Consider the following 25,481-nt stretch of genomic DNA (forward strand, 5'->3'; position numbering starts at 1 on the left):
ATTCAACCTATTTGCCAAAACTTCAGCAATACTCTTAATTCACCATGGTAACTAGAATAATAGGCCGAAAATCTGCCACTTTAATGGACCTATTCAGTTATTTTTCTTAGGGACCAAAGTGATGAAAGGAGAGAGCACTTTACCCTAAATTCCATTAAAATAGAATTAATTAAACATATTCATTAAACCCCCTCTAACCACAGCCCAACAATCTTGAAAGAATGCCATAATAAATCCATTTGGACCTGGCGCCTTATCCCTATCCATCTTAAACACAATTGCCTCAAGAGGCCTCTACAACCAAGATTGGTGATTTCTAGAAATAGCTCCACTCTAACTCCTCAAACATAGCACGTGCATCCTCCTCTGTAAACAAATTATCAAAAAAACTGTACAATCTTACTTACTGTCAAGCAAGAACAAATGTAAACTCACCTCTCTCACTTCCAATTCCCTAATCATATTCTTTCTCGTCTTTCCATTAGCTAACCTATGGAAGAATTTAGAATTGCAAATACCCTCCTTAACATATTTAAATTTAGTTGTTTTGGTCTCCAACTCCTCATTTCTGTAAGAGTTACCTCCTCAAGCTTATTTTTCAATGAGACCCTCTTAGACTTATTATACTTGACAAGATCTCCTTATTCCTTCCTATCCAATATATCAAGTTCATGAAGAAGGCTTTTTTTTTTTTTTAAACCATAATATCCCTAAAAACTTCAATATTCCACTTTTTTGACACTTTTTTATGATGCTTAAGCTTTTACATAAACCTAAAACCTTCCCAATGCTTCCCAACATCCTCACTCAAAGCACTTTTAACCAAGGACCAAAAAGACCTGTGACCACGCATACTTGTGAACCTAAACAAAGAAGGGCCCACTTAACTTTTCTAGACTCCAACGAAACATGGGAATGATTTGATGTTGTGAGATAGATTGGAGAACACCTTTCCCATTCACCACAAAACAAGAATCTACGTAAACGGTTGGCAGCAAGTCTTCCCCCCCATTGACCAAGAAAATAAAGGAATATCTAACGTGATCTGAGAGGGAAATTTATGAGCTAGGTAATAATTAATGGATACTTTTCATTTTTGGGCAAAATTTAGTTTTTCCTCTAGATTTTTCCAAAAAGACGCGAACCTCCCTTAATTTTTTTAAAATGACATTGACCTTCCTTGACATTTAAATAATATTATTTAATTCATGGTGGCATGATATAGTTGTTTTGAGCCATTATTATAAATCGTACCTGCTAAATGGCAAGTAGGAGAAGCTCTGATTCTAAAAAAAGCTGACTTACGGTTTCCCTAAGAAGGTTGGGGCTGGTCGATGCAATGCTAGCGGCAACGCTAGAGTAAGCAAGTTGGAAGTCATGGTTCCTGCTAAAATTCCAACATTCACTTGGACTTTGGTTCTTTGTAGAATTATACTAATGAATTGTGGCAAACAACAAAACCTAATAAGGCATGTAATGCAAACATTCTTTGATGTGTGTGGCTTCAAATGAGATGGGTGATCATTTGTTTCTTTCTTGTGATCTGGCCAAGCACCTTTTGGCTTGCAATGATGCAATATTCATGGAGGAGTTGGATATGGTAGAAAAATGCATGATCAAGGAGCTTTGGTGTAAGGTTTTGGGCATTTGGTATCAATGAGCTAGGTAAGGTGTTACAGCAGTGTGCTGGGTTGATTCTCATTTAGGTTCTGTAGAAGGAAGGAATTGTAGAATAAGGTTCAAGTGATACCTTGTTATCTGCTTTTGGGAGAGAGTGATATTTCAAGCCTCCCTTTGGGCTCTAGCTTTTGGTGTTTTTTGCGCTATTTTTTTGAATGGTAAGGGTGGCTCTTTTGTGTTTTTCTTCTTTAGTTTCGAGATTTGATCAATATTAGTGGATGTTAGAGTTGTGAAGATGATAGTGCAACTCTTGTGACAAGTGCAAAACTTGCAAGAGATCATGCGGAAGTCCAAATAGAAGGGAATTACTACCCCCTTAGTCATGCTAGATTGTGGTCTTGGAGATGTCAACTTGAAGAAGACAGTCTATGAGTTGGAGCTCTCTTACAATTTATGACGCACATCCAAGGGAAATTTTTGAATATTGAGGTTCCTTATGATGCCTACATTGATAACGAAGATATAGGGATGTAAGGTATTTATTGCTAGATAAACTACGTAGTGAAGATACACACTTACCTAGTGTTTGGCAAGTGCCTATCGTGTGCAAATCTTGCTGTGGTTGATCTTTGTGTAAACCATTTCTTTTGTTCAAGGAATATTTAATCATGAAGATTTTCATTTTTTATCACAAAGAAGAGATAAAGGGAACTTTTGAATTTTGGCAAACCTCTTTGCAACAAGAGGTGTTTAGTCAAGTTTCTACAATGAGTGAAATCACTGGGATCAATATCACCTTCATTATTCTTTGACAACTTTTAAGTGAATTTTAATAATATTTTCTTTGGTTCACTAAATTGGTGGCTTTACTTGAGCCAAAAGAATTCGGTTTTAACTTACATTTTTCAACTTTATTAAGTTCATATTATTCCTTTTTGAGACTTTCTTTCTTCTTTGGTTGCCTATTCTATTCTATCTTTATGTGAAAGTAAAGCTAGAAGTTGGCACCTTAGGTGCATTTTGTATGAGCACTACCACTTCAAGTGTTTTTTATGAAAGATTTTAAGTGGATATGCTATATCCCATATATCCCCATGATATTTCTAGTATATGAGTAAAAAACATGCAGTGGAAAATTATGTTTGACTTTGAATAGACATGGGAAAAGGATTATTGTTAGATACGAAATGGTACCTTAATTGGAAAACTGAATGTGGGATATTGTCCTTCAAATCATTCAACATTTCTTGTTAGTTAATATGCTTTATAGATTTAGAATCATAGGTGGCATGCGTAGTGGAATCTTTATTTGAGAATATAGCAAAATCCAAAATGCCAAACGGGGTAGAATGGCTTAACTATTATTGTTGTTGTTGTAGAATCATAATGATATATATATATATATATAATTGTTGTTTTTGTAGAATCATAATGATATATATATATATATATATATATGAATTAAAATTGATTCCAATATTTTGCAAAACAAAGAATGGGCCATATGGGTTTAGTTGGGTTTTGTTTAGTGTTCTCGGTCAATTTCTAGATTTCTTGCAGCCTTCATGATGCCTATGTTTAAGGGTGTTAGAAGAAACCCTATGCCTGCTTCGTCTTTTGTAGTAAACTGATATATTTAATATATTTGGACTGTTATTCTTCACAATCATTGATGTTATAGGAACTTCTATCTTTTTTCCTCGTTTCATTTAATTTCCTTTTCTTTTGCAGGCTTTGCTGCCCCATTACCCATTAAAATTTCAAAGGCTAAGGAGGTACACTTATGTCAACTTACCTTATGTTTGGTGAATATTATATGGAAATGAATGTTGTGTCATAATAGTAATTAAAATGATCATAATAATTCTTGTTAAAGGGTATTTTAGTCTTTTAGTACTATTATTGCGTTAGTATGTTAATTAGTGAGAGTTATTAAGGGTATTGTGGTCATTAGAATGTATTTGATTTGTATTATAAATAAAGGGAGGGACCTATCTTCAGTTTAGGTCATTCATTTAATCAAAATCTCAATATATTGTCAGAGCATGATCCAACCTAAACCCTATCAACTCAGCTGTCACCGGAGAACACCCTCCCTTTTCTGCCCTTCTCAGAACGACCTCAACCCTTCATTATTTCACAAAACCAACCATATAGCCAGAAATAGAACCCTCTGAAACCCAACCCTACAAAATCCCATTGCTGGGAAGCTCCCCACATGCCGCCATGTGTTGGCAGACTGCCAGCAGTCTTGATCCCATGCGCCAACGCGTGAGAGTGATTCTGGCTACCTTTTTCTAATTTTTTTCTCCAGCATGTTATGATTCCTTCCCTAGATCATATTATCAAGCTGTTGGACATGTTCTTTGTTCAAAGATCCAACTTTTTTCGACAATGCACTTGTGGTAATCCGTTAGTTGTTGTTTGGTGTTTGTAAAGGTTTTTTTGTGAGTTTTTTTGGCACAGTGGCAGTGTTCATAAGTTGATTTGTGGCTGTGGCAGTGCTATATCAGTTTATAAGTGGTTCACGTCATCTGTGGTTGTTTCGGTGCTTCACATCGTTTGTGGTTGTCCCGATTAGCTTTGATTGTTCTTCTTGTTTGATATTGGTGTGGCTGCTGGTTTGTGAGTGTTGGGATGGAGTCTATGAATCCCAAAAGCATGTTTCCTTAATTGCTGCCACAGATAACAAATGAAAAGTTGGATGGAAAGAATTATGTTCAATGGTCTAAGGTTGTTTGGGCTTATTTAGTAGGATTAGGAAAATCTAACCACTTGCTCCAATCTAATCCTTCTGATGAGAAGAGAATAGAAGTGTAAACTCAAGAAGATGCCTTGATTGTTTCCCTCTTGTGGAATTTGATGGAGCCCTAGATTGGACGGATGTGCATGCATCTAGATACATGCAAGGAGATTTGGGATTATGCCAAGCTTCTATACTCTAGCAACATTACACGTATGTATCATTTATCCCAGGAGTACTTTCATCTACAACAGGGAGACGAGCATTGCAGATTATTTTGGAGAGATAAAATGTATTCATGAGGAGCTTAACATCGTGCAACCTATAATTAATGACGTTTGTGAGATGCAAAAGTAGAGGGAGCAGATGATAGTTCTTCGGGTTCTAGGGGACTTGAGACCTGAGTTTGAGGCAGTCCAGTCACAGATACTTAGTAGTGCAGAGTTGCCATCATTTACCGATGTTTATTCTCGTGTCCTTCGTACTTTAGCACGTATTCTCCTGCTCTTGCATTTGGCTTTGAGAGGACAACCTTTGCCGCACATGGTGATTTTTGTTCTCCACCAAACAACCACAGAAGTTATTGGGGTGGTTCAAGCAGTCGTGGTGGTAGAGATGGTCGAGGTAGAGGCACTCCTTGCAAGTGCACTCATTGTAGGCGAGGTAATCATACTATTGAATAGTGTTGGGATCTCCATAGTAGATCTTCACGTGTTTCCAATGCAACCACCATCGACTCCACGCCTTTGGGGGGCAGCCAATGTAGCCACCACTGACTCCACACCTTTGGGGCCAAGTGGGGGGCAGCGTATAGTATCTATGTTAGAGGAAGAGCATTCTCAGTTCGAGCAGTATCAAGCATCACAACAAGCGTCTCTTCCCATTGCATCTCTTGCCCAAATAGGTAATCCCACAACATGCCTGTCATATAGTACTTTTTGTCCTCGTTCTTGGGTTATAGACTCTGTTGTCGTCTCCAGGATATCTTGAAAATTTACCATGTTTTTCTCGTGTTGATGGATCCACCACTGTCATTAAGGGAATTGGGATTGTAAATGCCACTTCTTCTATTTCTCTTCCTTCCATTTTGTACATTCCCAAGTTTCCTTTCTGTCTTATACCTGGTTAAAATTAGGGTGTCTACATATCTGTTAGCAAGATTAGTAAATCCATGAATTGTTCATTAACATTCCCTAATTCTATGGTTTTTTGAAGATGAGGAAGACTTGGTGGAGGGCATGAAGCTGGTGTACTTTATTACTTTGAGTCACTATCTCCTTCTACTGCCTGGAATGCTGGTGCCATACATCTCCAAATTCATTGTCGCCTTGGTCATCCTTTGTGGGAAAAGTTGAAACGTCTAGTTCCTGATTTGAGTGTGTTTGGTTTTGATTGTGAATATTTTTAGTTAGGAAAGCATCATCATGTCCCTTTTGCTTCCTGAGTCAATAAACAGGCTACAGGCCCTTTCATGGTAGTCCATTCTAATGTTTGGTATCCTAGTAGAATGTGTCAAAGTTTTGGTTTCCAGTATGTTGTAACCTTTATGGATGATTATTCAAGGATGACTTGGCTATTTTATTTAATAAAAATCGTTGTGAGTTATTTCATATATTTTGTGCCTTTTGTTATGAAATAAAGACTCAATTTCGTTAGCTAGTTTGAATACTTTGTAGTGAAAATGCTAAAGAGTACTTTAGTTCTCAATTCACTACTTATATGACTAAGTTTGGTATTGTTCATCAATCATCCTGTGCCCACACTCCTTAGCAAAATGGGGTTGCAGAGAGGAAAAATAGACGTATCCTTGAAACCACTTGCACCATACTTTATCACATGCATGTACCTAAAGTGGTTAGGAGTGATGTTGTACGTACTGCTTGCTATCTTATCAACAAAATGCCAATCTTTGTTCTTAGTGGTAAAATTCCCTACTCCATTCTCTTTCCTAATTCACCTCAATTCTCTTTACCTACTTGTTTATTTGGGTGTGTATCCCTTGTTCTTCAACTAACTCTCGGGGTGAATAAGTTGGATCCTCGTGCTATGAAATGTGTCTTTCTGAGCTACTCATATACTTGAAAGGGATATCATTGTTATAGTCCTACGTTGCATCGCTTCTTTGCTTCTATAGATGTTACCTTCTTTGAGTCTACAACTTTCTACACTCAGTCCTTGAGTGCTTTTGATCTCAATGAGCCTCTTCCTCTACCTAATCTTCCAGATCCTAGTTTGATGTCCTTGCTCAATCAACCACTTATATCTTCATGTAGTTTGAGTCCTTCTCATCGTCTTGATCGTTCTAATTTTTGGGTGTATTCACGTTGGTGGCTTCAAGGAAGAGAGTCCTTCTAGCTTCTACTGCCATGCCTTTGGTTTCCTTGTCTGAAGTTCATAATATTGATCCTTCCATTGCTATTTAAAAAGGTAAACACGCATGTAAACAACATCCAATTTTCAATTATGTTTGCTATAGCTTCTTATCACCCTCCTATTATTGTTTTGTTACTATATCATCTGCTGCCCTTCCTAAATTTGTTTCGGAAGCCTTACCCCACTCTGGGTGGAGGAATGATAGGGTTTAAGAGATGAGTGCTTTATAGGACAATGGTACATGGGACTTGGTATCTCTTCCTCTTGACAAATCTGTGGTTGGTCATCGTTGGGTATATGTTGTGAAAGTCAACCCTGATGGTTTTGTGGCTCGTCTGAAGGCACGTCTTGTTGCTAAGGGGCATACTCAGTTGTATGGTTTGGATTATTTTGACACCTTCTCACTGTTTTTTGAGCATACATCAATACGTTTGTTCATCTCTTTGGCTACCACTTGTCACTAGCCTCTGCATCAATTAGATGTGAACAATTCCTTCTTGCATGGTGATCTTGAGGATGTGGTTATATGGAGCAACCACCTGATTTTGTTGTTTAGGGGGATTGAAGCCTAGTTTGTTGGCTCAAGAAAGCACTATATAGTTTAAAACGGTCTCCCAAAGCATGGTTAGGTTGATTCAATGCTGGAGTATTTGAGTTTGGTCTTCAAAGGTGTGCAGTGGATCACTCTGTGTTTTCATCGTCATACTTCATTAGGTAGGATCCTTCTTGCTGTGTATGTGGATGATATTGTTATTATAGGTGATGATGATAGAGGTATTCAGAGTCATAAAAATTTTCTACAGATTAAGTTTTAGATCAAAGATTTGGGACTGTTGAAATATTTCTTTGGTAAAGATGTATCTAGATCACGTATGGGAACTATTTTGTCATAGAGGAAGTATGATCTTGATCAAGGTCTTAAATATTAATTTTGACTCAAATTTCGAAGCTAAAAAAGTACCGAAATTTCGACAGAAATTTCGATTTCGATGTCAATTTTGATTTTGATTTGAAAAAATAATGGAAACCAGTAGTAGAACATGGAATGTTTTGTGAAGCTTTAGAATTGATTAAAAGACATAATAATGTAAGTTTTAGGACTAATATGTTACAAGTAAATACATCTATGTTGTGTATAAGGTGGAGAAGTTGTAATATAATATGTGCGTCAAACATATTTGTAAGATAATGTACATTAAACATATTTAGTGAATCAGTTAATACAAATGAAATTCATAAATCATTTAAATATTATTTATTATACAAATAATGATAATTTAGAAATGAGTGGTTAAATAAAATGTTGTTGTATGTTTATTTTTTCATATAATTTTAAAAGCACTTGTAATAATCATTTGTTTTGATAAAAAGAAATTAAAAGAGAAATTTCATTTTACTCCTAAATTCCTCATTTGAATTCCGAGGAAATTTCATTACATAGTTCAAATTTTGACAAGTTTCGCTAAAATTTCGAGATTTTGATAAATTCAGATGATTTGTTGAGATTTTGACGGAAATTATGCAAGACAGAAATCGACAGGCATTTCAATTTTTTGGTGACGGAAATTTCAACTGAAATTTCGACAATTTTGTGGAAATTTAAGACCATGATCTTGATCTATTGGATGAAACTGGATTGGATCCAAATCGGCTGATACACCGATGAATCCTAACAGCAGATTAGTCCAGATATAGGCAATTTGTTGCCTAATCTTGTATGATACCGGACACTTGTTTGAAAGTTGAATTATCTCACATTCTTTCGGCTGAACATATCTTTTGCAACAAATGTTGTTAGTCAATTTTTGGATTCTCCAAGGACAATTCATTAGGATGCAGTGATTTGCTTCTTGAGATATCTCAAAGGTGCACTTGGGAGAGGTCTTTTATATCAAGATTAGGGTCACACTTATATTCAAGGATATACAGGTGCAGATTGGGCTAGGTCGCCTTCTGGTTGAAGATCCACAACTAGGTACTGTATTTTGGTTGGTGGTAATTTGGTTTCTTGGAAGAGTAAGAAACAAACTGTTGTTGCCAGGTCAAGTGTTGAATTAGAATATAGAGCTTTGGCTCACGCTACTTGTGAACGGTTGAAGAACGTGTTGGTTGGAAGAATTGGTCCATATTCTCAATCTATGGAGTTGATGTGTGATAATCAAGGTCTTAAATTTCAATTTCGACTCAAATTTCGAAGCTCCAAAAGTACGAAAATTTCGATTTCTATTTGAAAAAATAACAAAAATCAGTAGTAAAGCATGGAATTCTTTGTGAAACTTTAGAAATGGTTAGCAAACATAATAATGTAAGTTTTATGACTAATATATTACAAGTTAAATACATCTCTGTTGTGTATGAGGTGTAAAAGTTGTAATATAGTTTGTGTATCAAACATATTTGTAAGATAATGTATAGTAAACATACTCAGCTCATACAAATGAAATTCATAAATCATTTAAATATTATTTATTACAAAAATAATGATAATTTAGACATAAATGGTTAAATAAAATGCTGCAGTAAGTTTATTTTTTCATATAATTTGAAAATCATTTATAATAATATTTTGTTTTGATAAAAATAAATAAAATAAATTAAAAGAGAAATTTCACTTCACTCCTAAATCTCTTATTTGAATTCCAAGGAAATTTCATTGTATAGTTAAAGTTTCAACAAGTTTCTCTGAAATTTTGAGATTTCGATAAATTTTGGGATGATTCGTTTAGATTTCGATGGAAGTTATGCAAGACGGAAATTGGCTGCCATTTCGATTTCGAGGGTCATGGAAACCGGAAATTTAGACGGTAATTTCGACAATTTCGTGGAAATTTAAGACCATGGTGATAATCAAGTTGCTTTTCATATTGCCTCCTACCCAATCTCTCATGAGTGAACAAAACACATTAAAGTTGATTGCCATTTTTTTGTTTGGGAGAAACTTGTGCAGAAGCTCATTTCTACCACTTATATGAAGTTCAATATGCAGCTTGCTCATTTGTTTATCACTTTTATGGTGCATTGCAATAATAGAATAGATACAAATGGTTTAGTGGGTATATGTTCTGTTTTTTTAGTTGTTCCAGTTTGGGTTATTTTTTTTTCTTCATAAAAAATGTTGAGTACAACTGTATAAAGGTTCTTTCAAAAGAAGGGAATTTTTTAAATACTTATTACCTTTTCTGTTATACCTAGTGCCCTCTATCAATCCACTTCTCTTTGCTTCACATTGCACTTGGAAAGCATGAGCCACGTGTGATAGCTGATTAGAATCATAGATCTGGAGTTAGGATGTGGAAGTTCGTTATAGTGTCATATTTGCTTGTCTGTGTGAGCATTTTACTATTTTTCTTATGCAAGAACTTGGCAGCTGCCCTTTTCCTTTTTTTTTTTTCTCTCTAACAAAGGTTTTGTTTCATTTATAAACTTAGAATGTGAATGGCATATGATAACTGGTTGGGTTCTTTATCCTGCAGGTGTATTTCTGTAAATACAATTTTCATATTTAATGTGCTTCAGGTGATTTGTTGCTCTATCCCTTCTTTCCAACTCCTTTTCTATGATCTCTCTCTCTCTCTTTCTCTTCACATGTGGCCACTCTCTTTGTGTGCATGCACATTAATTCCTTTCTTTGATTCATTTTGATATTGTAACTTTTTATTAATGAAGTGTACAAGTTGCTTGAGAGGGGCATTGTAGATAATACTTGAAATGTATTTAATCTCTAAGCTTTATGATTGGTCTAAGGAATGTTATAACATTTTTTTTTATACAATTACTGGGTAGGCATTTGAACCACCGCTTGATATGAGCCAGGACATTGATGTTTGTGAAGACCAACATCTGGAGAATTCTCCAGATGATAAAATCCTCATTAGAGAGAGGACTAATTGTGCATGTCAGGCTGCCTCAACGAGTGGAAGAATGTATTGTCGCAAATCTGATCAAGCCAGATGTGGGGAACAGAGCAGTGTATTTTGTAGTTCACCAAAAAGGGTGACTGAAAGTGAGGTCTCTGTAATGTTTATATAAAATTCTTGATAAATGAGGAAAATTATTATTGCAGTGTTATGTTGTTTCTATTTAATATTCTTATATTTTTCATTTAGAAATTTAACTGTATATTACATCAGGAGGTTGGAGTTCAAGGATTCTGTGATCCTGTTGCTGGGAAAGGTCCTGCAGGCCTGGGAAATAATGAAGAAACAAATAAAGATGGTGGAGATGATGCTAGGATTATTAATAATCAGAGAAAACTGCATTCTGCTACTGATTCAAATGGAAACGTAAGGTTGACTAGTTCATTTCATCCTGTTATTTTGCAATGTATACGTCATCTTTTTGAAAGAGAGGTCATGCTTATCTCTATAGGAGATGTGATTTTATGGATGGAACATGAATCCTAGTGGTATACTAGTACGTATTATCTTGTAAGAAATTAGGATCTAGGACTTTGTTGCAAATGATTATTTTCAGATGTGTTTGGTTTGAGGATTGTGGGCAGGTTTCTCAGGAATGTGATATCTAAGATGCATGTCTTTAGCACCAAATCAATGTAATCTGTCCTTAGTAAGGCATATAAGATTAGTGGGAGTCCAAAAATGTAACAAAATATTGATATCAAATATGATGATCACAGTTGCAGAGGGGCATCAAACATTATCTGAATCAAACGTAGTCTTAGCATCAACAGATACTTGAATGTCAAGTGGTTGCAATTTTCAGTTAAGGCTACTGTATCTGCATCACAAAGTCCCCTTGTTTTTGTGGACTATCCAACATTTTTTGAGAAAAAATGGCTGAACTGATGTGCAGTCTAAAATTCTTTAAAAATGTTGATTGTTCTTGGATTCGGTATTCTCAATGTAGGTCAATAGACGCTGCATTAACTTGTGTTTATCTGATTTGGAGGATTCCTTAATGTATATTTATTTATTATTTTTTTAAGAGTTGGCTTGGACCAAGATGTAATAAGTGCTTGGATGCCTTTGGTTTTGGAGTATGGTTTGTCTACCTCTACTCCCCCTCTCTCTCTCTCAATAAATCCCTTTTTTTTTTCCTATGAAAAGAAGTTTGTGTTTGTGTGTATCGTTAGTTCTTCCCTTTATTACAACAGCAACAATAACAACCACCAAGTGCTGGGTCCTTCTATCCCATTAGGTGGGGTCAACTATGTGAATCCTTCTTGCCATTCTGCATGATCTAGGGCAATAACCTCAGAGAATTGGAGTGCTATCAAATCCTTATTTCCAAGTTATTTTAGGTATATCCTTGCTTATCCTTCAGTCTCTAATATCAACTAGATAACTTATTGCCATTGAAGCATTATTTGGACATTGCAAGTCCCTATAAAACCATCTTAGCTGCCCTTTCTTTATCTTCTACAGATGTTATGCCTAACACACCATGAATATTTATCCCTTTATTTTCTAGAATTATAATATGCCTCCATCTTAACATTCTCATTTCTGCCTCATTTACTTTTTGAATATGCCGTTTCTTAGTTGCTCAACATTCCAATTAATATAAAATATGGGTGTTGCAGCCATTCTGTATAACTTTCCTTGTAATTTTGGAGGTATTCTACAATCACACAGCACAGTAGCACACCTGAGACCCTTTCCAATTTTACTCAACTTTTTTAACTCTCTGCATTTTCTTAAAATGCAGCTTCTTGATAGAGCCAAGTTTCTGAAATATACTACTATTAGTGCTATCTTTTTTCACCCTCAAGTTTATTATTTTCTTTGTTTTCTTCCTAAAATTACTAAAGTTGCATTTCATGTATCGTGTTCTAGTTTAGTTTATCTTGAAACCTCTAGATTTTAGAACTTCTGAGTTCAGCTTGGATTCTACTTCATTTTTTGTTTTCAATTATCTACGAAATGTAATCTGCAAACAATATACGCTATGGAACCACATTTTGGATATGTTGAGGAGTTCGTCCTTAATTAAAGCGAAAATTATTAGGATTCCCAGAAGACCTTTGTTTGATGCCGATCATGATTGGAAATTTGGTAGATTCCCTCCAGTAGTTCTGACCCTAGTTATTATCCCAATTTATTCATTTTTTTAAATAAAAAAAGAAGCCATTTTATTAAGGAGAACAAGAATTACAACAAGAAGGATAAGAAATCCACCTTAGAAGATAAAAGAACCAAAAAAAATAAAAAAATAAAAAAATAAAAAAATTAAAACAGCTCAATCAGCCAATCATTATGTAAATCTGAAAAAGAAACTCCCCTGAAATATCACTGTAAAAGCGGCCAGAAGGAGGCCAGATACTAAGTCCCATGCCAATGTATAATAGAAGGCATCCTCTTTCCCATAAAAATCTAAGCATACCAAAAACTCCACAAAACTGCAACAGTTGCACACCTGCACATTGCTAAGCCGTCTTTAGCCCTCCTAAAACCTGAAAATGCTATAGCCAAAACATCCTCCATCTACTGCAGACATACTCAATTAACCTCCCCGAAAAGGAGCACGATTAAGGAGCATGTGAGAAACAGATTGTGAACTTTCAAAGCAAATAGAACAAACATCTGGAGATGAATTCTTAAAATTTCAAAACAAAGAGAACAAACATCTGGAGATGAATTCTTAAAAGGATCCCCATTTACATATCCTCAATGATGTATATGATATCTTCTCCCTTTTTCTCAAAAACCGACCATAGAACTTCCCCTTGTATCTTATCTTGGGCCTTCTATAGGTCAGTGAAAACCATGTGCAAAGGCTCCCTCCCTTCCTAAAAAATACCCCCCCTCCCCCAAATTTTTTTTCCCATTATTCTTCTCAATTAATATATAGATTTGGAAGTTGATCTCTTGAGCATATACCAAACTAATTTTTTGAAACCCCCATTTTAACCTCACTTTTTGTTATTGCGATTTTGAATATCACCTTTATTTTTTAGGTACTGGAATACTTTTCCTCTATTCACCTAGCATTTTCTTAATCCTTATATTTTGTTTTTTTTTTTTAGAAAAAATAGACTAGTCAAGCAAATTACCCTGTTATTCCCTAAGCATTTCAGCTTCGACATGGATACCATCTGACCACCACGCTTTGAGTTTTCATCCTTCTTAACGCATGCTTAATTTCATATAAATTTGTGGATATATCTCAATTTTTTTTTTTTGGATAGACAAAGAAGTGTATTAAAGGAAGAAAGGAGTACAACAAGAAAAAAAAGAAAAAAAAAAAAAAGTAGCCACAAGACAATCCTAATAAAGTAACACCAACCAATAGCACCATAAGTCTTTTGGTGAAGCATGACGAATTAATACATTTGCCAAGCACCAAAGGGATTCAAGGAAACATCACTCTGCTCCAAAGCATTCTATTGGAAGTGGCTACATCTTTAAAGACTAGTGTTTCTTTCCAATCAAATACACCAAGTAATAGCCAGTACAGTGTCATGAAGCTTTCCTCTCTTTCATCTTACCAAAACTCCTTAACATGTTACTACGATAACTCTCCAAAGAGGAAAGGCAAGTAAAGGGGCAATGTAAAACCAAGTGATGGAAATTTTCCCTACTCTAGGGCTAGGGTTAGTGGTGGGTCACCTTTGTGCGCAAACCTAACTGCCCTGGTTTGAGGGGTCTTTTCTGGGATAAGCTTGGTGCATTTTATGATTTGTGTTCCTAATTGGTGTCTAGGAGGAGATTTTAATGTTATTAGATCCCCCAATGAGAAGTTGGGAGGTTCTAGGATTACTTGTAGCATGAAGGGCTTTGACTGTTTTATCAGGGACTCTGACTTGGGGGTATTCCTCTTTCTGGTGCCCAATTTACTTGGTCTGCTGATGTTGTTAGGTCTGTTGCTACTAGGATTGATATGTTTTTGTTCACTACAGTGTGAGAGGATGCATTCCCTAACTCAAGAAGTATGCCTTAGAGTGATCTTTAATCATTGTCTTTTAGTTCTGGAGCCTAATCCTTCGAAGTGGGGGTGATCTCTGCTTAGGTTTGATAACATGTGGTTAACACGCTGATTTTCAGAGGTTGGCTACAGAGTGGGATGAGGAGTGCAACATAGAAGGTTAGGAAGGATTTTGGTTTATGAGTAGATTGAAGTTTTTGAAGAAAACTTAGAATCTGAAATTTGGAAGTTTTTGGTGATTCATGGTCAAGAAAAAGTGGCATTTATAGGAACTAGCTGTGTTAGGTGGTACTACAAAAGGGGGTTCTCTCTCAGAAGAAGATGTCAGCTTGAGCTTCTCTTGAGAGAAGATATGAGTTGGGGGCAGAAATCTAGGACGAATTGGTTTAAGGATGGTGATTGCAACACGAGATTGTTTCATGGGATGGTGAGTGGTAGGAGAAAAAGGAATTTTATAAAAGATCTTGGGGATGATAGGGGTTTTGTTAGGGGATCATTGACCGCATTGCTGGTATGATTGCAGAATTCTATAGAAACATTTTTTTAGAGGAGGGTGAAGGAAGAGCTATGATTGAAGGGGTTGGATTGGTGCCCTATTTGAATGACAAAGCAGAGTGGCTTGAGAGGCCCTTAGAGGAGGAGGGGATTAAAGGGGCTGAGGTTTGAGATGGATGGAGAGAAAGCTCCTGGCCAGCTGGATGGTTTTAGCTGATTTTTTTTTCCCAGGATTGTTGGGTTTATTTGAAGGATGGCCTTTTCAGAGTCTTTCGTGAGTTTTTTGATAATGAGTGGTAGGTAGGAGCATCAACTCCACTTCTATTACATCAGTGCCTAAAAAAATACTGCTACTAGAATTAAAGACTTTAGACCAATTAGTTTGGTTACCAGTTAACTAAAGTTTTATTTATGAGATTAGCAACAGTCTTGGTAGATGCCATTTCCCATTATTAGAGTGCTTTTATTGGTGATAGACATATTTAAGATGCTGTGTTGGTAGCAAATGAGGTGGTTGAGGATGCAATTAGGAGAAAGAAGTAAGGCTTGGTTTTGGAATTGGATCTTGAAAAAGCCTTTGACTGAAAAGGTTTTGAGGAAAATGAAGGAAGTGGATTTGTGGTGTCTCTCCATTGTGGTTTTTCTGGTCTTGGTGAATAGGGAGGCTAAGTCGTTTTGAGCTTTCTAGGGATCTTAGGCTGCGTGATCCCCTATTCCCCTTCCTTTTCACTATTGCGGCAGTGTATCCCAAAAAACTTCCATTCATTCGTCACCATATTTACTGCCCATACACTTGATTATTGCTCTAAGTTTTCCCTATTTGCACATTGTTGTCCTATACTAAACTGCATTTTAAACTACTATTTGGATTTCCTCATCCCTCCAACTCAGTACACCAATAATGCTCTCTTCAATTGGGTTCTCCTAATATTTTTGTTCATATATTCCTATTAGAACTAGCTATACCATTCCTTTGGGTGTTTATGCCTATATTGACTTCTATTACTTAGTTGCCTTTGATAATATATCCTTGTATAACCTTAATTACCCTTTCCTATGTGATCACTTAAATCCTCTCCTACAAAAATATTTTTGTTTCCATTATCCCTACAAAATATTATCCATAAAACATTTTTAGCTATGCCTGCTGGAGGAACATTAGTACTATGGTGTACTAATTATACTTATTTTCTCCTGTCCTAAAACTATTTTAGTTTTATAATTCTGCCTCTTGCTCTTTTAACATCTGTTATGCTATCTTTTAGGTCTTTTCACGTTGATGTCTCACTTTTCTTATGTTTTCTTTCCCTTATACATCAAAGTTTTTATAATTCGTTTCAATTTTTCTAGATTTTCCCCATACTCATCTAGTTTCTTGAAAGTAAATTTTGGTATTTTTTTTTTCCTGATCATTATCTCAACTATTTTCATACTTTTACTGGTCAGAGTCCCCATGCTTCAAGTTGTTAAGCTAATCTTACTCTCTTTAACTTGCCTCTTTACCGGATTATGTCCAAAATGGTATGGGAACCTTTGCATATTTGACACCTCACTTGAGCACCAAAATGGTGTGTTGTTCCTCAGCAATGTCTTTGTCTATCCTTGCCCATTTTTCATTACATCTATGTGGTGAAAGTGAATGCATCCCTTATAGGGCCACCTCGGCTAAGGACTGATAAGGATCCATTTCATAGAGGTTTGAAAAATTCTTGCAATGGCTGTCATCTAATTAAGGCAACCTTCCTCTTTTATGTATGCTTGGGGTTGTCTTTGTAGAAAGGGTTAACACACTCTTACTAACACATGCACAGTTATGAAAAAAATGAAATGTGTGAGGGGCATATATTGCCATGTAATAGAGAAACAAAGAATATAGGCTTTTATGTTCGTTATGTGTTGATCTAACGGCCACCAAATTGCTAATGAACATTTATTTCTCACCTTGGGAGCTAAGTGCATATTTTTCTTTTTAAAAAATATTACTTTTTTCTTCTTTAGAACTATGTAGTATGTAGGGATTTCTCAAATGCATGCTCTATAAAAGAGATGCTAAATTCCTAAAAAAAAAAATTGAAAAGACATGCTCAATTACTTTTTGTTCCTGTTTCTTGCATTGATGGAAGCAAACTCTCAGTTAAAGGCCCTTATGCTATTATAGTTTGGTCCCACTAAGGTACCTGGTGGGTAGAGGGTGGTATGGGTACTCATCAATCCCCTAAGATTTTTGCATGCTGTGCTCTTTGAGATTCTTGAATAACTAGGTGTTCACCCCACTTAAAGCACAAGAAGAAAAACAGTTCCAAAATTTTTATTTTTATTTTTATAATTTATTATGTATGCTACATTCCTGGCTGCTATTGTTTATCCAGGTATCCTGTTTGTCTCATGCTTGGTTGGAGCCGTCACTGCAATTGAACGTTCCTTTAGTTGATGTTGATAAGGTATCATTATAATCTTATTGCTATAAAAACTACTTGATCATGATTTTGGCCTATCAATGTGCTAAAATTTGAAGAATAATGTGTGTTTTTTTTTTTTTTTTTTTTAAACGTTCAATGTAAAAATCTTTCTATGCTGATGTTTACTTTCCTTTTCCTTTTGTAAGGTTCGTTGTATTATAAGAAATATTGTTAGGGACTGGGCAGCAGAGGTACTCCTTGAGTCTCTATTAATTCCAGTGTTTGATATTTGCTTTCATCCATTATTTCTGTGAGGATGCTTCTTTTGCTCTACACTTGTTGTTTTGATACAGGGCCAAAAGGAACGTGATCAATGTTATAAGCCTATTCTTGAAGAGCTTGATAGTCTGTTCCCTAATCGCCAGAAAGATAGGTGGTTGTTTCCTCTCTGTTACTCTTACTATCTTCAGAATGAGTAGATTTACCGCTGCCTGGTGCCTTGTTCATTCTGGTGGAGATGGTTGTGTTGCTGCAGCTGTTGCTATTATTTTCTTGCGTGGAATAATGTTTTTGTTTGGAGTAGATACTAAATAATTTTTTTTAGATTACATACTAAAACATTAAATTTCATTTGACAGTCCTCCTGCCTGTTTGGTTCCTGGTGCTGGTCTTGGACGGCTGGCTTTGGAGATTTCCAGTCTAGGCATGTAGTTTATGTCAAAATTTTGCTTGTCCTAGTTTGATGTGCCTTTCACATTGCGTCTGACATTACTTGTTATTTTCTTTATAACAGGTTTTATAAGCCAAGGAAATGAATTTTCATACTACATGATGATATGCTCAAGTTTTATTCTTAACAAGTACAAATTTTACGACAGTGTCTTTTTAATTTCGTTCTTTGCTTTTTAATATTATTACTATACTTCCACCAGGAAAAAAATAATGCAAAATTTATGCTATCATATTTTAAACTTGTCATTCTGATGTTATTTTATTTTTTGGGTTTGTTTATTTTATTAGCACTCAAACTGCTGGAGAGTGGACAATACATCCTTGGATCCATAGCAATTGCAATTCACTTTCAGATGATGACCAACTGCGTCCTGTTTCAATTCCAGATATTCATCCAGCTAGGTATTCGTGCTGCTTTTAATTTTGTTTTGTATGATATTTTGTTTTTAGTCATCAAAGCATTTCACAACTCCAAAGTTTCCATTTTTCCAAAATTTTGTGGCTGAATAAATTGCTAGTCCGTTATTATCTGCAAAAATGAGAATCTCCTAGATGCATTTAAGAGTATGTAGGTTTAGAGTTGAGTTTCACCTGCTTATAGCCACATGTGAATATTATAATCTAAATTATGTTTTGCCAATGCCTACTTTCTGTATTCCCATTGCAACCTATTGGCTCTTTTTAAAAAAATCTAACCATGGAATCACTTAAGATGAGGTGATTTAAGAGTTCCTTTACTATCACCATCCTATCTTATGTGAATGTTTTATCATTTTAGCTAATGAGGTTGTCAAGGATGAGCATAGGAAAAGGGAGGGGGTTTATTTTGATTGGATTTTGAAAAGACTTATCATCGAGTCATTTGGAATTTTCTGGATAAGGTCATGGTTAGGAAAAGTTTTAGGTAGAGATGAAGGGCTTGGATGATTTTTTTGGTCATCTTAGAGGTGTACATCGCAGCTCTATTTGCTTTTATCCCTTACACCAAATTTGTTGTGGGTAATGGGCTCCATTTTCATTTCCAGGAAAGGTGGGTGTCTGCATTTCACATTTCTTTTTCTCATTTGTATCATCTCTCCCATTTGCTCAATGGGGTTGTTTCTTCTTTCTTGATATTGAATGGGGATAATTTCTCTTGGGATTGCCATTTTTATGTGTCTTTCTTTTGATAGTCCCTTGAGGTGTATATCGCTGCCCTACTCACTTTTATCCCTTATTCCAAATTTTTTGTGGTAATGAGCACCACATTTGTTTATGAGAAAGTCGTTTGGGTGGGTGACCGCACTTCTCATTTCTTTTCCTTGTTTCTATTGTCTCTCCTTGTTGCTTAATGGGGTTGTTTCTTCTTTCTTGATATCTAATGGGATAATATCTCTTAGGTCTTCCATTTTTGTAGTTCTCTTAATGATATAGGGAGGTGGAGGAACTCTGATCTTTTTTTATGTTTTTATGGAGGCATGCTGTCCTTCCAATAGGAACTAGGAAGTAGGAAGTATGTGCGGACATGAGTTCTAGATTCTTTGACAGATTATTCTTGTAAATATTTGTTAGATCATGAGAACATGACTTTTAGTGTTTGGAAGGCCAAAGTTTTGTCTAAAAATGAGGCTTTTATTTGGTTGGTTATTCTTAATAGAGTTTACACAAACAATCTGTTGCAGAGTAGGAGGCCTTCTAAGGCTTAATCTTCGGATGTGTGCACTCTTTGCTTTGATAGTTCTGAATCTGCCTCTCATTTGTTCTTGCATTGTTTTTCTCATGAAGGATATGGAACGAGTTTGGTATCTTTTGGAAAAAAACTGGGTTTGCTGGGACTCGGTGGAGGATTTGTTGGCATTTGTTTTATGGAATTTGATAGGAGTAAAGATGGGCCTGCCTTGTGGAGGCGTGGGTTATTTGCTGTTTTGTTGGGTATTTGGTTGAAATAGTGTTTGTGTTTTTAGAGGGAAGAAGATACCATGGTATTTGCCATGGGACAGGATACAATATATGGCTTCTTTATGGGCTTTTGCAGCAAGCTGTTTCTAGGGGATGTGCTTTGTGGATGCACAGTGTGACTGGCTGGCTGTGTCGGACCCTCTTGCAGTGGAAGACCAGATAATGACTATATCATTATACAAAAATACAAATGGTTTATATCATTTTATGGAAAAAAAATGTTTTATTATGTTTTAAAAGTATGACAAAGAATTTCTAAAAAAAATCATATTCAAGAAAAAAAATAGATAAATATAAATTTAAAAATTTTTAGGTTAAGATTTGAACCTAAATCCCTTAACTAAAAAATACGATAAATATTATGGTACTGTAATGAATAAGAGGTAAATTCCAAAATAAAATATGTAAATTTCTCTAATGTATTCTAAAAATATTGTGAAATTGTTTAGATAATAAATTTTAGAAACAATGTTATTGACCTGGAAGCATCCCCAAATAATTTAATTTAATTTAATTTAATTTTTTTTAAAAAAATTCATTAATTGATCATCCAGTAACAAAAAAAAAAAAATAATTACAAAGATTTGATGTAATGTATCACACTTTAAAGATTGCAATAAATTTATTAATTTTTCACCTGAAGAAGCCATATATTTAGATTTTTTACGGAATAATAAAAATATTAATAAATATATAACCATGTATTGTATTTTTATCTTAATGATATAATTATTAAGATTTATCATTTTGCATAAAGTTAATTAAAAGCATTCCTGTCAATCTTATCTTATATCTCAAAGAATTTTCTTGTTCATGTAGCTACATGGTGTTCTAATAGTATCTCATGTTTATGATTTTATTCTATAGTTTTAAACAAAATATAAGTTTTTATAAATAATTTTGAATATGTATACTTTAATATTTGTAAACTAAATTAGGACATTATATCTTAATTTTTTTCATTTTTGTCATATCCTATCTTATATCTCAAAGAATTATATGGTGTTATAATAGTATTCTCATGTTTATGATTTTATTTTATAGTTTTAAACAAAATGTAAGTTTTTATATACTTTTGAATATTTATACTTTAATATTTGTAAACTAAATTAGGACATTATATCATTAATTTGTTCATCTAATTTTTTAAAAATTATAAAACGTTCTAAATAATATTATTCACATGTAATCATGTGCAATTCATGTGGACTCATTTTCTAGTCAAATCAAATATGCTAATAGGCTGATCCATCTTTAAATGGGTTGGGTCATAATTAGGTTAAATTTTTGTGTAAATGGACCATAAATGGCTAAATGAGTCACAATGACTAGCCATTTTTACGTATAGCCACTCATTTAACATGCCTAATTATACCAGATCTGTTGTATTGTTATATTCTTATGCGCAAATTAGAAGATTCACCCACAGATGAAGGTTCTAGGATTGAGGTAGGGGAATTGGAGACAGAAGGGCTTGATTGGGATAGAATGAAAGTATGACTGGGCAGAAGTATGAATTGTATCTTTCGAAATTCTTTCAATTATTTTCCTTTTGTTCTTTCAATTGGTTGAAATGTTTTCAAGCTGAAGTTGCATTTAAAGTATTTAAACATGTGTCTGAGCTAGGCAACATCCCAATGGCAAAATTTTTAGTATGAGCCCTAAAATGATGGTCAGTGCCGGAAGCTCTTGCAGCAATGGAGATTCCTTTCCATCTAAGCGCAGGTTGCTGATGGGAACCTTTCAACGGGATGATCTGTAACCAAATCTGACTATGCTACATGCACAACCCTTTCAACATGGAACTTCTCATCAACCTAACCAAATCACATGTGTTATTAGGTTGATCCATCTTTAAATGGTCCGGGTCATAATTACATTAAATTTTTTCTGTGTAAATGGACCATAAATGGCTAAATGAGTCACAATGACCCTAGCCATTAACATATACCCAACCATTTAAGATGCCTAATTATACAATGTCTATTGTATTGTTAAATTCTTATATGCATCTTAGTTAATATACTATTTATATTCTCATATAAGTATATAGGTAAAGTAAGATATGTTATTAGTAAATATATTTTCGGTACATTTATTCAAAATATTAAAATAGATAAGTGTAGTTATGAAGTAATTTTGTTATGATAAATAAAATTTGTTCATGTTTAGATCATGTGGATTTAAATCATGCTGGAATAAGGATCATCAGTGGTCCAATTTGGGTCATCAAACCCTACAAGAGTAATTATGGAGCAAAAATTTTTGTTTGTTATTGAGCTTTTGCTTGTTTAACATGCATTTGTCATTATGGTATCGAATGTTTTGAAGACTACTTTGGAAGGATTAAGAATAGAAAAATGTTTCATGAAACCTCTCCCTGTTTGCTCCCTATTTTCATCGAAGCTTCACCCCATTGCTATAGTGATCGTAGGCCTGAAGGAAGGGGATCACAGGATATCTGTCCAGATTGAAGGGAAAACCTTCAATTTAGACTGGATAGAGTGGGAAAGGGTGAGTTTTTGTTTGTGCTTGTGCGCAAACTCAAATTGAAATCAATGGGTAAGATTGTCTTCGTTGTTGCTGGAATGGTTCCTGGAGGGGATTTCGTCAACATTTGGAAGGGTGGGAAGATGAGGCTTTGGGATTGGAAGTGTCAGGTGTTGCCTAGTGATTTTCTCGAAGAAGATGGGGAATTTTTCGGAGGTAGGGTTGGGATGGAAAGGTAAAAGATTTTCATTTTTATTCCTGGTGGGTCTAAAGGAGATGTGTGGAGAGGATTCATGCAGGACTTCTGTATGTGTTGGCTAAGGAATTTTGTGAGATGGCAATTGATTCTGGTATAGGTGAGGTTGGAGAGGGAGTTCAGGGCAATGGTTGACTGCGGAGCAAGGTCGTGGCAGCAGGGAAGAGTCAGATCCTGGCCATGCATTGTCTGTTGTTAATCCTTGGCATTTGGTGGTTACGGTGATCGCAAGCTAGGGTTTTTGAAAATGGCTGAGCAGGTGGAGAAGATGGTAGTACTCAGCCTTGTGAAACTGGGCCTGGTGAGTTGAAAGGAAATGGTGTGGCCCTCAGATGGGTTTGACTGGGCATTTTGATTATTAATTTGCATGTGGGCCACATTTTAGGTATTCAAAAAGGCTATGCTATGAACAATGGACATTCTTCAGCTGGCCTAGAGCATACAGACCCAAAGCATACAAGGCTCAATAAATTCCACAACATACAGGCCCACAGTGTGAGCAAGAAACTGGGAAAAAAAAATCTGCAGATGAGTGACTGATGCAGTCTCTTTCAAGATTCTCTGATGAAGGGAATTTCTAATCTTTCTAAACAAATTTATATGCTATTTGGGAAGAAAGTGGGTACATCTTGGCAAGCTAATGAATCTGTTGGTGTTTTCAGTGGTGTTTTGGGAAGAGTAGGAATGGCACAGGTAGATCTGGGAATTCAGATATCGTTCTGCTTCTTTAGTGGTTGAGAAGAGTGGGCATGGTGAGGAATTGGCTAACCAGAATTCTTCACCTATTGTAGATGGGGTAGGGATACAGAGGCTCATGCAGGTTATGGGGATGGTGTTCAGACTGAACTTGATGTTTGTTGGGGGAGTAGAGTAAAGATGAGGGAATTAGCAAGGATAAGGGTAGAGGCAGTAAGGTTTATTTTTGTTGGGCAGTGGAGAAGTGGATATTAATGTCAAAAAAGAGAATCAAAAGAAAAGGATATTAAAGGTAAAGAGAAAAAGCAGTAGGGAGGTATGTTGGAGGATGAAAGTGATGTCGCTGGTGAGTTTGCATGTGATGGTGTCTGTTATTGAATGAAATTTGGGTATGTCATGGGTATATGTACGAGTAATCCGATTTACGTGGGGATCTATTGTATGTGCCACCATCTCCGATGGAGGGTTTGGAGGAATGGGGTTTTTCCTGTTTCAGTTGGGGGAAACAGGAAATTAATGGGAAGGATGTAGCAGCCCAACAAATTTTGACAAGATGGGGTTATGGTTGTCTGGTCCCTGAGTAAATGAATTTCATCATGATGGTGATGCTATAAAGTGAAGAAAGGCCAGGGGAATTAGCGAACTTATGCTCTTCTGTTAATTATTATGACAGGAGCAAAAGAGGGGTTTTCTTAATTAGGTTCTGTTAGTTTTTTTCCCATTTCCTTTGTTTTATTTTTTGTTTTGAGTATGTTCAGTGCTTCATTTTACAAGTATACTTTTGGTTTTCAACTTAATTAAATCCTAAATTTCTCAAAAACTCATTATAAGGGCAGCCCGGTGCACAAAGCTCCCGCATATGCGGAGTCTGGGGAAGGGGCGGACAGACGACGATGTGTCTATAGTATGCAGCCTATGTGTTATGGATTTTGTCTTTGTCATCGTTGTCTAGTTTCAACTTCCTCTTGTTTAGGGCTCTTCTTATCTATCTATTTATTTATTTATTTTTATTGTAGAGAATTTCTGAATTTAAAGGTGCAATTCTTCTTTCAATTTCTTATTGGAGTTATCCCTTTTGGGCCAATCCCCTTCCTCCTTGTGTAGAGTTCCCTGCCCCAAGCAAAGAAAATGTTAAAGAATGAGAGAACTAAGAGCAGAAGAAAATATTTTCCCTTCTATAGATTGAAACCATTCAAACAAATTAAGAATAATCTGGGCCTTCAACCTTGTCACTAACATCCTAAAAAGTTCTTCAATTCATTTCTTTCCAAACAGTCCACATGAAACCCAAAAAATGCAATCTCTCACACTGAGGTACAACATTTTTGACTGCTACGCTGAAAGACTTTTCCAACTGGACAGCATCTCCTTCACATTAGATGACGTAACCTATACCGAACTTCTGTCAACAATGTTCAATGAAGAAGAAAATGCAATGGTCTCGTCATTAGTTCTCCAACTGGTTCACATGTTTACCAACACAGCCCTGTTTACAATGGTTTTCAATTGTTAAAATTGTGCTCAAAGTTTTTGTTCGTGCCAAAAAAAAAAAAAAAAATGCCCAGGTGCAATGTGCCTCTGAACAAACTTTCTAGGGAATGCTCCCATTGTTTGTATTTGTTAGTGATGAGAATACATAACTGAAAAACTACATGACCGAAAATCATTCTATCCTCATGCATAGTGGCCATCACCTTCTATTTCAAACAACATGTTAGTCAATGTTGACAAAAGCTCAAGGCGCCTGCAAGGTGCCATAACCTTTTATCACCTAAGGTACTAGGTGCCATGGTAGCACTCACTTGAGAAAAAGTGCAATGCTAGTTAAGATATTAGTAAGATTTTGACCCAAAAA

General features: G+C 35.5%; 1 protein-coding gene across 2 annotated transcripts in view; it reads left to right on the forward strand.

The window, feature by feature from the left end:
* LOC131159279 (uncharacterized) overlaps positions 1–25,481 on the forward strand; it is a 63,771-nt gene that overhangs the window by 22,685 nt on the left and 15,605 nt on the right. For both annotated transcript variants that reach the window (XM_058114033.1, XM_058114034.1), the window contains exons 3-12: positions 3,352–3,395; positions 10,210–10,252; positions 10,520–10,744; positions 10,867–11,019; positions 17,485–17,556; positions 17,721–17,765; positions 17,868–17,947; positions 18,153–18,217; positions 18,308–18,374; positions 18,535–18,648. In XM_058114033.1, coding sequence (XP_057970016.1) covers positions 3,352–3,395; positions 10,210–10,252; positions 10,520–10,744; positions 10,867–11,019; positions 17,485–17,556; positions 17,721–17,765; positions 17,868–17,947; positions 18,153–18,217; positions 18,308–18,374; positions 18,535–18,648 — 908 coding nt within the window. The remainder of the gene's footprint in view (positions 1–3,351; positions 3,396–10,209; positions 10,253–10,519; positions 10,745–10,866; positions 11,020–17,484; positions 17,557–17,720; positions 17,766–17,867; positions 17,948–18,152; positions 18,218–18,307; positions 18,375–18,534; positions 18,649–25,481) is intronic.

Source organism: Malania oleifera, chromosome 7 (assembly GCF_029873635.1).
Source record: "Malania oleifera isolate guangnan ecotype guangnan chromosome 7, ASM2987363v1, whole genome shotgun sequence".
NCBI lineage: Eukaryota > Viridiplantae > Streptophyta > Magnoliopsida > Santalales > Ximeniaceae > Malania > Malania oleifera.